Source organism: Poromitra crassiceps (genome assembly GCF_964638095.1).
Source record: "Poromitra crassiceps genome assembly, chromosome: 4".
NCBI classification, from domain to species: domain Eukaryota; kingdom Metazoa; phylum Chordata; class Actinopteri; order Beryciformes; family Melamphaidae; genus Poromitra; species Poromitra crassiceps.
In genome coordinates this window covers 63,275,377-63,290,191 of record NC_139626.1, presented here as the reverse complement: position 1 = coordinate 63,290,191, position 14,815 = coordinate 63,275,377, and the positions used below count along the sequence as shown (strand labels likewise).

At 43.7% G+C, this 14,815-nt stretch overlaps 1 protein-coding gene across 1 annotated transcript in view; it reads left to right on the top strand.

Moving 5' to 3' along the window:
* LOC310774666 (EGF-containing fibulin-like extracellular matrix protein 1) overlaps positions 1-13,675 on the top strand; it is a 30,118-nt gene extending 16,443 nt beyond the window's left edge. The window contains exons 7-9 of the mRNA XM_083634773.1: positions 4,716-4,839; positions 8,242-8,434; positions 11,345-13,675. Coding sequence (XP_083490899.1) covers positions 4,716-4,839; positions 8,242-8,434; positions 11,345-11,506 — 479 coding nt within the window. The 3' untranslated portion in view covers positions 11,507-13,675. The remainder of the gene's footprint in view (positions 1-4,715; positions 4,840-8,241; positions 8,435-11,344) is intronic.
* The last annotated feature ends 1,140 nt before the right edge of the window (positions 13,676-14,815 follow it).

Here is a 14,815-nt window from a genome sequence, read left to right as displayed (position 1 = left end):
AGCTGTTGGACCCACATACAGTATTGTCTGTAGCTGTTGGACCCACAGACAGTATTGTCTGTAACTGTTGGACCCACAGACAGTATTGTCTGTAGCTGTTGGACCCACAGACAGTATTGTCTGTAACTGTTGGACCCACAGACAGTATTGTCTGTAGCTGTTGGACCCACAGACAGTATTGTCTGTAGCTGTTGGACCCACAGACAGTATTGTCTGTAACTGTTGGACCCACAGACAGTATTGTCTGTAGCTGTTGGACCCACAGACAGTATTGTCTGTAGCTGTTGGACCCACAGACATTATTGTCTGTAACTGTTGGACCCACAGACAGTATTGTCTGTAGCTGTTGGACCCACAGACAGTATTGTATGTAGCTGTTGGACCAACAGACAGTATTGTCTGTAGCTGTTGGACCCACAGACAGTATTGTCTGTAACTGTTGGACCCACAGACAGTATTGTCTGTAGCTGTTGGACCCACAGACAGTATTATCTCTAGCTGTTGGACCCACAGACAGTATTGTCTGTAACTGTTGGACCCACAGACAGTATTGTCTGTAACTGTTGGACCCACAGACAGTATTGTCTGTAGCTGTTGGACCCACAGACAGTATTGTCTCTAGCTGTTGGACCCACAGACAGTATTGTCTGTAACTGTTGGACCCACAGACAGTATTGTCTGTAGCTGTTGGACCCACAGACAGTATTATCTCTAGCTGTTGGACCCACAGACAGTATTGTCTGTAACTGTTGGACCCACAGACAGTATTGTCTGTAACTGTTTATTTTATTTTATTTAACCTTTATTTAAACAGGTAAAAACACGTTGAGACCGAGGTCTCATTTTCAAGTGTGACCTGTTCAGACAAGTACAAATTACAAAGACATAAAAACAATCAATACAGTCCGTACAAAAACGAAAAGAAACAAAACATTTAACAAATACATGTTAAAGGTGGAAGAGATTCAGCATGAGCACACCATAGAAGCTCTCTCTAAATCTCTTAACAATAATTTAAAACTCGCAAGGGGAATCAAGCTGGACAGCTTCAGACTCTGCTGAAGCGTGTTCCAGGCCGAGGGGGCAGAGTAGGAGAAGGCCTTTTTTCCGTGCTCAGTACGGACTGAGGGGATGGAGAAAGTGATGAAGTCCTGGGACCGTAGGCTATAACTGGACTGATTACGAGATAGGTAGGATGTTAAGTAAGGGGGCAGCAGACCTATAATGGATTTGTAAATAAATATGTACCAGTGTATGGTTCTACGCATGGAGAGAGATGACCAATTGACCAAGGCATACAGAGTACAATGATGTGTGATGAGTTTACAACCAGTTATAAATCTTAGTGCACCATGATAAACAGCGTCCAGCAGATGGAGACAATTTGCAGACGCATTCATGTACAGGACATCACCATAATCCAAGAGAGGCAAAAAGGTGGCAGAAACCAGCCGTTTCCTAACGTTTAAAGAAAAACAATGTTTGTTCCTATAAAAGAACCCCAATTTTAGTTTTAATTTCTTAAGCAGATTGTCAATATGACATTTAAAAGAAAGGCCATCATCAATTATAATACCTAAGTATTTGTAGGTGGACACAAGCTCAATAGGGGCACCCTGTACAGAGGTGATACAGGGAAGAACAGCTGGCACCTTCTTCTTATTTGAAAAGAGCATTACTTTGGTTTTGTCTGCATTTAACACCAGTCTGAGGTGGGACAGATGGGACTGTAAGGTATCAAAAGCAGACTGCAGACGTTCAAAAGCAAGAGCAACAGTGCTCGCACAACAATATAAAATAGTATCGTCCGCATAAAGGTGAACAGAAGCATTAATATTTTGACCTACATCATTTATATAAATGGTGAAAAGGGTTGGCCCTAAAACTGAACCTTGCGGCACACCATTAGAGACATTAAGAAAACTAGAGGACAGATCGCTGAACTGTTGGACCCACAGACAGTATTGTCTCTAGCTGTTGGACCCACAGACAGTATTGTCTGTAACTGTTGGACCCACAGACAGTATTGTCTGTAGCTGTTGGAGCCACAGACAGTATTGTCTGTAGCTGTTGAGCTCTGCTGCTTTTTGCTTCCTCTGGATTCTGTGGAGACATTCTCTGGAGATATTCTGACAAACAATTTGAATTCATTGTTGCAGCAAAAGCTTTAGGTGTGTGTGGCCATGCAGCAGTGTGTGTGTGTGTGTGTGTGTGTGTGTGTGTGTGTGTGTGTGTGTGTGTGTGTGTGTGTGTGTGTGTGTGTGTGTGTGTGTGTGTGTGTGTGTGTGTGTGTGTGTGTGTGTGTGTGTGTGTGTGTGTGTGTGTGTGTGTGTGTGTGTGTGTGTGTGTGTGGCTGTGGAGCAGCGGGCGTGTTGGGACTGGCAGACGGCTGATCCATCTGCACACAGCGCAACATAACAGCCAGCTCAGCAACCAGCTCTGTTTCACCTCAAAACACAAGTCTTCCCCTGCTCACTGAACAAGTCTTCTTCTTCTTCTTCTTCTTCTTCTTCTTCTTCTTCTTCTTCTTAATGAATGAATGAATGAATGAATGAATGAATGAATGAATGAATGAATGAATTTTATTATGGATAATGCAGACAAACTTCCAAGGGATAACATGAAAAGTGTAATACACTTATTTCCATCATGGTCCCTGATCTTAAGAACATGGCATACAGTAGTATAAGAGCGTCAAATACAACGAACAAATTCTTGAATTTGCTGCGCCTGCGGTTGCAGGCTAGAGGCAAAACATGTCGTCTCCATGGCCGCTCTTTTTCAGTTTCAGATGATAGCAACGCTATTGCTATTTGCAATACAGTACAATACATGTTCCTCAAGGGTTCTGAGATGAGGGGAAAGTCTGGTGGTCTGCGGAGGTATTGCAAGTGGCCCGCCGAATCATTTGATTTTTTTTACACCCCCTTGCTGATGGACACCTCCTTGAAAACTGTAACACTGAAAATGCTACAACATGTTTCAGATGCTGTGTTAGTGATTGTGGAAAATAAGTGCTGTGAGAACACATTATTTGGCTGTATTTTGTATGCGGTCGGATGTGGGCCATGAAAGGTTTTGAGATTTTCAAGTGGGCCCTGAGTTGGGAAAGGTTGGGAACTGCTGGTTTAGCGTTAACGTTGTGGCGGGGTCATCCCTATGTTCCCCGGGTCCTATGTTCCCCGGGTCCTATGTTCCCCGTTTTTGTGGGACCGGGGAACATAGAACCCTTTCTATGAAAAAGGGTCCTATGTTCCCCGCTTTTCCCAAATAGGGTCCTATGTTCCCCGCTATGTTCCCTGGTCCGATGTGTCTCCCGAAATGCCAAAAACAGCCTACCTCATATGATCGCGTGATTCAATCAAAAGACAACACTCTCCGTAACATTTGGAAAGGGCCTGCCGACTAGCTCATTTTTTTTCCCACCATCATTTTTGAGTTCTGTCTCTGGGATTACCAGGCCTTTTTTAAATATTATGTGAGTGTTGTCTGCGCCTTCATCCCCCATACCTCTCGGAGACAGAGAGGTATGGGGCCGTGCCGTTAAGTGCTTTAAAAACAGTGAGGGCTAATTTAAAATCAATGCGGGAGCGCACAGGCAGCCAGTGCAATAGCCTACTAGGCTACAGGTGGCTCAAATAATACAGCCATTTGCAGCCATTGTTTGTCTGGTAGAATAAACACGTATGCTGGGCGGTGGCACGTAATAGATGAGGAGTAGGTGAGATGCTGCTACTGAGCGAATCCACTTTATTCACTCAACTAGTCCTAGTAGCCTAAATAAGGGAACGAGTCTGCTCCCGCTGTCTGCAAGGCGCGTTTCACAGTGTCCTTATGGAAAGAGTATTTTTCAAATCAGTTCTCATGGCCTGTGCAATAAACTTCAGACTTATTTTCAGCGCATCAGGCTGAAGCAGTGGTCGAATGGATGAGCGAGCAGCCTGCTCCTCCGTGAGATTCCCCCACAACGGATTTCAATCAATGAATGAATCAATGAATCAAGCATTCCGGGAGAAACATCGGACCAGGGAACATAGCGGGGAACATAGGACCCTATTTGGGAAAAGCGGGGAACATAGGACCCTTTTTCATAGAAAGGGTTCTATGTTCCCCGGTCCCACAAAAACGGGGAACATAGGACGCGGGGAATATAGGACCCGGGGAACATAGGTACGCTCCCCTAACGTACCCAAATTCAAAGCACTTCATACTCCCAGAGCTGGCGTAAACCACATATAAAAACCTCATGCTTTACCCCAAATTGAATGTCAAGTGTTTGTGTTTTTAACTCCAAAAAGCAACCCGGTAACCGCTAGGGCCCAGTCGGTTTAGTTACGCCTTTAAGCATAACAGTCTACTGTGCCTTTTGTCATTGTGTTTTATCTGCAGAGTATGCAGCCATTGGCTTTCGCTTCTATAAAAGCCTTTGTTGATTTATTGTATTGAGTGATACACTTCACTAGAAAACATGAATTAATATTTGAAGAGTCAGAACTCAGAAGTGTTGCTTGTTTGATGTCAGTTTGAATAGGGCACTTAAGTGAAGGATTTTGAGTGCTTTTGTGTCTGCCCTGCGTCATTCACCTTTTTCACGCTCCATGAATTTGCATCCCTGTTTAGATCAGAACTATGAAATATTCCAGCCTCCATCTTTGCTCACTACATTTTCTTCAACTTCCTGCAAATTGATTGTGAAGTGTTGTGCTTGTGAACAGACATTAACGAGTGTGAGACGGGACATAACTGCCGCGAGGACGAGACCTGCTGGAACTACTTCGGCGGTTTCCGCTGCTATCCCAGAAACCCCTGCCACGAGCCCTACGTCCAGACCGGAGAGGGGTGAGGCGCTCTGGGACGTCTGGGGATGGGAAGGGGGAATGGAATGGGCAGTTTCAGGAACATTTTGGGAATTGCAGGAAAAGTATTGTTGCGAAAGAAAGAAAGAAAGAAAGAAAGAATGAAAGAAAGAAAGAAAGAAAGAAAGAAAGAAAGAAAGAAAGAAAGAAAGAAAGAAAGAAAGAAAAAGAAAGAAAGAAAATTAAGGATAAAACATATATTTATGCTACCAGTCCACAGTTTGGATTCGAGTTGAGTTGAGTTTAACTTTATTGTCCCATAGGGAAATTTGTTTTAGGCATTTGTACAGCAGCAGATAGAAGCGTGACAAACGTGACAGACAGTACATATTATATAAACGCAACACAGCTGATGACAAGCAGCACTGCAATAGGACAACATAGTCAGACATGATGGCAGCCTGGGCTACGGGTTAACAACCCTACCTAACAAGTATTGCACTTCAAGTATTGCACTGTCCCAAAACCGCATTACATTTCATTTCATCACATAAACCCTTACCATCATAAAACCATAGTTCCATAAAAACCAATAAAACCATAGACTATAAAAGGATAAAAAGATCAAAGATAAAAATGTATATATAAGCTAAGGCAAATAAGATAAGACAAGACAGGCTGCAGGGACAGCCGAGCTCGAGTGAGCTACCATGTGTGACTGAATGTTCTGTTTCATTCTCTTAAAGCATTCTGATCTAAAGGCTTCTGCTTTCTTAATACAAATATAAATAGTGAAGTTGATCATTTCATAATTTTGATAGTTTACTATTATTCTAAAATGTGGAAAATTTGATTAAGAAGAATGTGGCGTGTTCAAACTGTTAACTGTCAGCCCATTCTTACTCCGGCCACGTAATCACCGCTCTGTCACGCACACTGGATGGAACGCGCGGTCTGTTAACCAACATGTCACATCTCAGGTCTGTTAACCAACATGTCACATCTCAGGTCTGTTAACCAACATGTCACATCTCAGGTCTGTTAACCAACATGTCACATCTCAGGTCTGTTAACCAACATGTCACATCTCAGGTCTGTTAACCAACATGTCACATCTCAGGTCTGTTAACCAACATGTCACATCTCAGGTCTGTTAACCAACATGTCACATCTCAGGTCTGTTAACCAACATGTCACATCTCAGGTCTGTTAACCAACATGTCACATCTCAGGTCTGTTAACCAACATGTCACATCTCAGGTCTGTTAACCAACATGTCACATCTCAGGTCTGTTAACCAACATGTCACATCTCAGGTCTGTTAACCAACATGTCACATCTCAGGTCTGTTAAAGATGTCACATCTCAGGTCTGTTAACCAACATGTCACATCTCAGGTCTGTTAAAGATGTCACATCTCAGGTCTGTTAACCAACATGTCACATCTCAGGTCTGTTAACCAAGATGTCACATCTCAGGTCTGTTAACCAACATGTCACATCTCAGGTCTGTTAACCAAGATGTCACATCTCAGGTCTGTTAACCAACATGTCACATCTCAGGTCTGTTAACCAACATGTCACATCTCAGGTCTGTTAACCGCATGTCACATCTCAGGCGTATTATGGAACGAACACGGTCGAGGTAAGGCAAAGGTCAAGTTACGCCGTGGGGTTGGAGGCGGTCAATGTTCCCAGGGTTCAATGTTCCCCAGCTCTATATCTAAAATAATAAAGCTTAAGTCATCCTGGGAAAGTCCAGGTCGAATGAAGTTGAAAATATTGCTTTAAAATGACAACAAAAATAAAATACAATTATAAACATTGGTTTTGTTGTGTTTATATAGCTGTTTGGACCCTTGGACTGAAAAAGCCCCCGCGTGTGCTTAAATCTGCTCTGCTTGTCCTCAAACTGTACTCTCACACTCAAACGTTTTCTGCTTGGACAGATTTACTGCACTCGTACTCAAAAATCCCCTGCTCACACTTACATGAATCCCCTGCTCACACTTACATGAATCCCCTGCTCACACTTACATGAATCCCCTGTTCACACTTACATGAATCCCCTGTTCACAGTTCACACTTAGATTTCCTCTCCTGAGATGAGAGATCATGCCCTCTTTGAACTCTAACTACTCCTTCATACTTTAAGCTACACACTCCATTTAAACTTTAAACAAGTCACCCCTTTTAGTATTCCATCGCCTTAATTTTATTTATCTTTTGTACGGTTTGAGAAATCACACACATATATTATACATCAGACCCTTTAGCTACTTCTGCTCTCACTCAGAATGTCAAAATATAAGCGATGTGATGTATAGTTTTTTTTAGATATGAATGTTTGCTTGCCACAGCTTTTCAGCATGTTTCATACTAGTTTACTTGCTGCCAGAGCACCAGGAAGTGCTTTTTAGTTGTCGTCATATCACGCTGATTCATCCTATACAGTCAGTCATTGCAATCGCACCTTCCATTTGTGAGAAAAATACAATGTTAATAATAGTAATATAATAATAATATATATTTTTTTGTAAAAATAAAAAATTACCATAGGGAGTTTAGGGAGCCCCGTGAAACCCCTAAACTTTGCTCATGCTAAGGTGTATGTGGGGACATTTTACCCTGGGAACATTGAACCCTGGTAACATTAGTGCGCTCCCGGTTGATCTTCCAAGTGGAAGACTCCCTCAGGTGGTCTTCCTACCTTGGAGACCCTGGAGACCCTAAACCTAAGCCCCCCACCATACCCAAACCCTAACCTAACCAAGTGGCTACCAGTGCCTAAACCCGGTTACATGCTGCCACTCCGACGTGCTGCCACTCCGACGTTCTGCCACTCCGAAATATCGGCACTCAGAAAGGGGGTCTATATTCCCCGTTTTTCACTAACCTCTCCCAGCCCCGACGCCAAACCTAACCTCCCCCCATGCCTAAACCTAACCTCCCCCAGACCCTAACCCAAAACCTAACCTCTCCCACCCCCACGCCTAAACCTAAGGTCGGCATTGCGGCTTCTAAGGTGAACGACCGCCAGTCCGAATAATGGAAGTTAACGTTCGGAGTGGCAGCATGTCGGAAAGGCAGAGGAACCCCCCTAAACCCAACCCCCCCGTGTCAAACCCTAAGAGACCCTTCCCCAATGCCGTAACTTCACCTTTGCCTCACCCCAACCAGGTGTGCGGTGCTTGTTTAACAGTGCACCCCGTGGGCATATCGTATTTGTGCACAAGGGTACCACGCGTTCCATCCATCACACAAGGTGCATGACAGAGCACTGATATTACGCGGCCGGAATGAGAACGTGTTGTAACTGAACACTGAGCAAGAATGTTTAAATCTCAAAAGCCAAGACATGAAGTTTTGGAAAGCTCTGGTGTTTTGAAAGGGAAGTTCAACTGATAAGGTAAAGAACCTGATGAAATGTGATCTGTCGTCCACAGCCGCTGCAGCTGTCAGTCCCTGAGTGCGTGCAGAGGCCTGCCTCCCTCCATTGTCTATAAGTACATGAGCATCACATCGGAGCGTGCGGTGCCAGCAGACATCTTCCAGATCCAGGCCACCAGCGTCTTTCCCAACATGCTCAACACCTTCAGGATCAAAGCTGGCAACGAGGGTGGACAGTTCTTCCTTAGGGTACGAAACCTGGGGCTGATTGCACAAAACAACTTAAAGTCCAAGTTAAGGTTTCCTTAAAAAAAAAAAAAAAAGATTTATTGTTTATAATTCATTGGTAACTTCATCCCTAATACCTCATACCAACATTTCATACCTATTAGAATTTTAACCCTCAAATGCCAGTGTACAGTAAGTACAGTAAAAATGAAAAAGTACAGAAAAAGACAAAAAGTGAATTAATTTCCTTCCCATAACGGCAAACTGGATTTGGGTCTGATATTATGGGCAGGTTGGGGTGTTTTACAAAAGTCACCACTGCAAGATGCCTAGTTTCAAAGATTGGCAGGATCCATCTTAGAATGATGTCACAATACCTATGACATCACTAGCCTATGACATCATCAGTGATGTCATAAGATGACTTTGGTCAATAATGATGTCACTCATTACATTACTGAGGATTTCACAGACATTGTGACATCATCAGTGGGTTTTCATATTGTTTTTGTAAAAATCATATTTTTCATATTTTGAGCCAAAAAGCAAAAAAGTGCATGTTTTGGAAAAACACAAATTAGCTTTAGTCCAGCATCCATCCTGGTCTAAAGGCTTCAAATCAGTAGTGTGGACCGTAAAATTCAGTTTTCTAATATTTTCCCATCTTTGGCATAGGAATCAATTTTCTGTACATTTCATGTAAACTGCATGGAATTGATTGCTATGCCAAAACTGGGGGACTAGGGGGAAATAGCAAAACACAGTAGAAACTACAACTTTGACCCCTTGAGTCAAGGTGAGATGTGTAACATCAAGGAAATAATGATTTTTTGGAAAATTAGCTGGGAGTCACAAAAGAAATGTTGTTTTTGTGCAAAATTAACATTGAATCCAATGGGAAAACTATGCAATGGACTTTGAGACCATGTAACTCCCCCAAATGTTCAACCAACTCCAAAATCTCTTTTCAAGGTCAAATTTCAAGGTATTTGGTCCAGGATGAGAGCAGAAGAAAATAAAATCCATTACTTTTGTGAAAATTTGCTGGGAGTACCAATAAAGTGTTTATAATGTAAGTTAATGGGTCCATCTGATGGACCAATGGTAAATAAGGGTGGAATTTCAAAACAGGGTTTTTGGATGGTAGAATGTCTCCCTCTAGGGATGAGTTTTGTAAAACACCCCCAAAAAAATACCTAGCCTTAATTTTAGACCATTTGGTCCAAAAATGTCCAAACGGCAGCCACGCAAATGTAAGAAATATCCATCATATGGACCAGTGGGGTACAAATAAAATCGGTTGCACAAAACAATCTGAAGTCTTAAGGTTAACATTTTTAAGAAAACCTTAAGGAGAAGAGTTAAGGATGTTTTGTGCAACCGATTTTATTTTAAGGAAACCTTAAAGTTTTGCTATTGGAGAAACTGCGCCCTCTGGGTGCAATAGTATCGGTATCGATATCGCCATTCAAAGTCAACAAAACACAGCGCCAGAAAGCTCTATATGTACATGTTGGGACATCTGGTACTCACCACGTGATGAAATAATAATCCATAGTTACGTGAAACGTCATTTTCATAGCAAATCCGACTACAACGTAATCTTTTCTCCGAGTTCCGAGTTGTTTTGAATGCGTCATCTCGCTCTCTTTCTCTCTACCCTTTCACCCAGATGCGCTCTGAGGTACTGAAATTTGGCGCCGCATGATTTTACGTGAATACAGTAGCTAGGTTGGCTACTCAGTAGTATTGACGTAATTTGTTTGGTACCCTTAAAAATATCGAGTTTGGTAGCTAGCCAACCCTTAACATGTTAAAGCCCCATTATGTAACCATTTTACATTAATATAACAGCTTTTTAATCATTTTGATGGCAGTGACGACTTCTAATAGGGAGAATGGCGGCCCTGTCATCCCCACACCGCCCCCCGAAGGCCTGTTCCTGCACTATGCAGTTTTCGTGGCTGCGTCCCTGAGCGGAACTTTTGACTAACTAAATTTGCTGCACAGCACCTTTCTCTGACAAACTAACGGGATGCTTTTATTGTGCAGTAGGTATAGGAAGTTAAACATGTTTTGCTTGCTAGCTTGATTAGCGGCGCAATTAGCTACTTCTCTCACTGAAACAAGTCGAGACAAGGACATTTGGGGATATTTGGACATTTTGGAGCAGTTTTTCCCCCCAGCGAAACAGTTATAAACACTGACGAAAGGCAAGCAAAGTAGAGAGTACAAGCATAAACAGTGAAATAAGGCTGATAGCTGAACGTACAAACAGGGAGGTCTAGCCTTCGGGTGGGGGCGCAGTTTCCCCAAAGAGAAAAACTACAGAATGGGGCTTTAAAGAGATACTCAACACTCACAACTCAGAGGTATCAGTCAGCCGTGGGTCATGTTAGTTTTTCAAAAAAGGGGGTCAGTTTTGAGGCTTTCAAATCCACCCGCTCAACATTTGGATAGGATGAACTTTTGTGGGGCGGGCAAATTTCAGAGCCAATGGCAGAGCTCTGTGCAGTTCCTGCTCGCGCATGTGTGGTTTCATTCAGAGCCAGCCAGCGCTGTGAACGGACTGCTGCTCCTGCCTTCTCCCCATCCACCCCTCCCCTCCCTTCTCCGATATTTCCCAGCAAGCTTTGCGGCAGCATAACTTTTGACAAGAAAACAACCAAATCAGGCTAAAAAGGAACCTTTCAACTGGTGTTTGATGTAGAACATATGATGACAGTCCACATTCTGCCTGAATGTGTTTGTTTTGTCTTTTATCTGATTCATAATGTTTACAGTAGATCCATAATGTTTAGCTTAATTGGAGACAAACTCTCTTAGATATTGACCTGTATCCCTGTGTGGTTATCTGCAATGCTCCAGTAACGTGGGATGCTGGTGTGTGTGTGTGTGTGTGTGTGTGTGTGTGTGTCGGGGTCCCTGCAGCGCTCCAGTAACGTGAGTGGGATGCTGGTTCTGACGCGGGCGCTGAGTGGGCCCATGGAGCACGTTCTGGACCTGGAGATGGTCACGCAGAACACTGCCCTCAGCTACCGCTCCAGCTCGCTGCTCCGCCTCACCGTGATCGTCGGACCCTACGCCTTCTAGACCAGTGGTTCTCAACCTGAGGGTCGGGACTCCCCGGGGAGGTCGCAGGGATGATTGTCAAAAAAAGAAAAGGAAAAAAAAAAGAAAAGGATTTTGTTCTCCTATGATAATGAAATCTCCCATACCAATGATTTAATGTCTCATATAAAGCTACATCAACCATAAACTATAAACTGTATAAAAAGGATTTCAGGGAGTGAGTAAAATCAGTGTGTGAATGCGTTCGCACTGGGAAGTCGTCTCCTCCTGCCAGACCGTGGCACAGTGACAGGTGATTGCTAGCTAGCTAGCTAGCTAGCTAACTACTGCGATGAAGTGTCTGAATATGAAGCGGTGGCTTCTCAAAAAAGTCTGCCAGCTCCACATGTGGACCAAGAAGAGATATGTGAGGTGAGGTAGGGCCAACTGAAAGTAACGTTACACCCTCAACTGAAAAAGACTGATGGGACCTGTTAATGGAAGCAAGAGTGTAAACAACACGACTCACGAGTATAACGCTAGTAAAAAATGCTAAGCTCACGCTAGCCAAAACAATGAAAAAAGCCCAGTTATATCAAACTTAAGGCATTCAATTGACCAGCGTAGAGGACATTACAGATCCAAGGCCGGATTAACCATAGGGCAACCGGGGCAGGTGCCCCAGGGCCCTCGGGGTGAAGGGGCCCTCCAAAACTTTTTTTTTTTTTTTTTTGGTCGGGCTCATGTTGGGCTCCACAGAACTATGATACAAATCTAAGACCAATCAGGACAAAATAAAATGTGTTTCCAAGAAGATTAAGTCTGATGATTTAGTCTCATTGGATGCCTGTGGGCAAGTGGTGACCAGGGGCGCGGGAAGTGGGGGTGCTTGTGGTGCTGCGGCACCCTCGGCTGTTTTGTATTGGAAATGTAATGTCAATTATTTTTTCATCATTGTAAAGCCACAGCACAGTGAAGAGGATATTAATGTGAAGATTAGCCTCTTCCTTTTGCTCTCAGAGTGCATCAGATTCATGCATTTTACTTTAAAATGTACAAAATTTCTTTGTCCAGGGGGGGCACAGCCCCCCCTAGAAAACCCCCAGTCAGACTAATATTTTTATCCTGCTGGTGCTACCTGTTTGCAAAGCCTAGAATCGCCTATGAGTGAGTGAGAAACTGAATCTCAGAAACTGAATAATGACATAACAGTATAATACTAATGTTAATTTAAAATGAGATATTCCTCTAAATATGGCGAAAAAACATCCAAACATCCGGACGATGGGTAGGGGGGCCCCTGGGAGCTTCAGTGCCCAGGGGCCCCTGGGGGTGTTAATCTGGCTCTGTACAGATCTCTTAACAAAGCAGAGAAAATTCACCCACTTTTTACAGCCTGTGATCTGTTACCTTCTGGCCGTAGAATTCGCCACCCAGCCTTAAAGAACAGGTCAAAACAGTGGTTCATACCTGTGACTAAATCCTTTAAAACAAGCACATAAATTCATCCCCCCCCCCCTGTTGTTTTCCTCATTTTCTCCCCAATTGTACTTGGCCAATTTTCCCTTCTGCTGCCCAGGTCGCTGCTCCATCCTCTGCCAATCTGGGGAGAGCCGTAGACTAGCACCATGCTTCCTCCAACACATGCGCAGTTGTCAGCCGCTTCTTTTCACCTAATGGGGAGCTTCACCGGAAGGACGTAACATATGGGAGGATCATGCTATTCCCACCAGTTCCCATCCACCCCGACCAGGCACCCCGACCGCCCCGAGGAGGCGCTAGCGCAGCGACCAGGACACATACCCCCAATCCGGCTTCCCACCAGCAGGCACCAGCCGATCATGCCTGTACTGTATGGACGCCCGACCAAGCTGGAGGTAACATGGGGGCGCAAACCTGCGACCCTCGTGTTGGTGGGCAGGGAATTTACCGTTACACTACCCGGACGCCCCTTAAATCCCTCATTATTAAAAGCTCTGTCCAGTGGGTCGAGTCAGTGTACCAGTACTTATTTTGATATTTCTATAATGCACTGTGGTTAGACTATAATGCACTGTGGTTAGACTAGTATAGAACTTAATGGATTTGTGAAATACTGTGATATATTTTGTTGATGTTGTGTCTTTATTCTGTTTTTATGTCATGTTACGCCAAGAATGAATCTCACTGAAAAGGTTTTTCCCCACGGGGACAATAAAGTGCCTTACTGTACCTTACCTTGCCATACCTTACCATGCCATACCTTACTACCATACCTTACCTTACCTTAGCTTACCATACCTTAGCTTACCTTACCTTACTACCATACCTTATCTTACCATACCTTACTACCATACAGTACCTTATCTTACCTTACCTACCATACCTTACCTTACCATACCTTATCTTACCATACCTTACTACCATACAGTACCTTATCTTATCTTACCTTACTACCATACCTTATCTTACCATACCTTACTACCATACAGTACCTTATCTTATCTTACCTTACTACCATACCTTATCTTAACATACCTTACTACCATACAGTACCTTATCTTATCTTACCTTACTACCATACCTTATCTTACCATACCTTACTACCATACAGTACCTTATCTTATGTTACCTTACCTTACCTACCATACCTTATCTTACCTTACCTTACTACCATACAGTACCTTATCTTTCCTTACCTTACCTACCATACCTTATCGTACCCTACCTTATCTTACCTTAGCTTAGTTTAGTTGGAGCAGATTGGGTGAAACGGCAAACTCTTCTTCACTAAATAATTGGTGAATGAACTTAACATCACAGACTGAAGATGTTTTGTTACCAAAGTAGATACATAGTGTTTTAGACTACTTTATTCATAACAAATGTTGTGTCATATGTGTTATCAACATGTGTGTGTGTGTGTGTGTGTGTGTGTGTGTGTGTGTGTGCGTGTGCGTGTGCGTGTGCGTGTGTGTGTGTGTGCGTGTGCGTGTGCGTGTGCGTGTGCGTGTGCGTGTGCGTGTGTGTGTGTGTGCGTGCGCGCGCGCGTGCGTGCGTGCGTGCGTGCGTGCGCGTGCGTGCGTGCGTGCGTGCGTGCGTGCGTGTGTGCTTGCGTGCGTGCGTGCGTGCGTGTGTGTGTGTGTGTGTGTGTGTGTGTGTGTGTGTGTGTGTGCGTGTGCGTGCGTGCGTGTGCTGTTCTGAACACAGGGCGAGTTGAGAAAAACACTGGGCTCCACTGTGACTCAGTCTGTTCTTGAAGTCAAGAGGAAACTTTGAGTTTCCTTAAAGGGACAGTTCACCCCCAAATCACAACTACACATTTTCCCTTTCACCTGTAGTGCTATTCCATCTCGATGGTTTTGGTGTGAG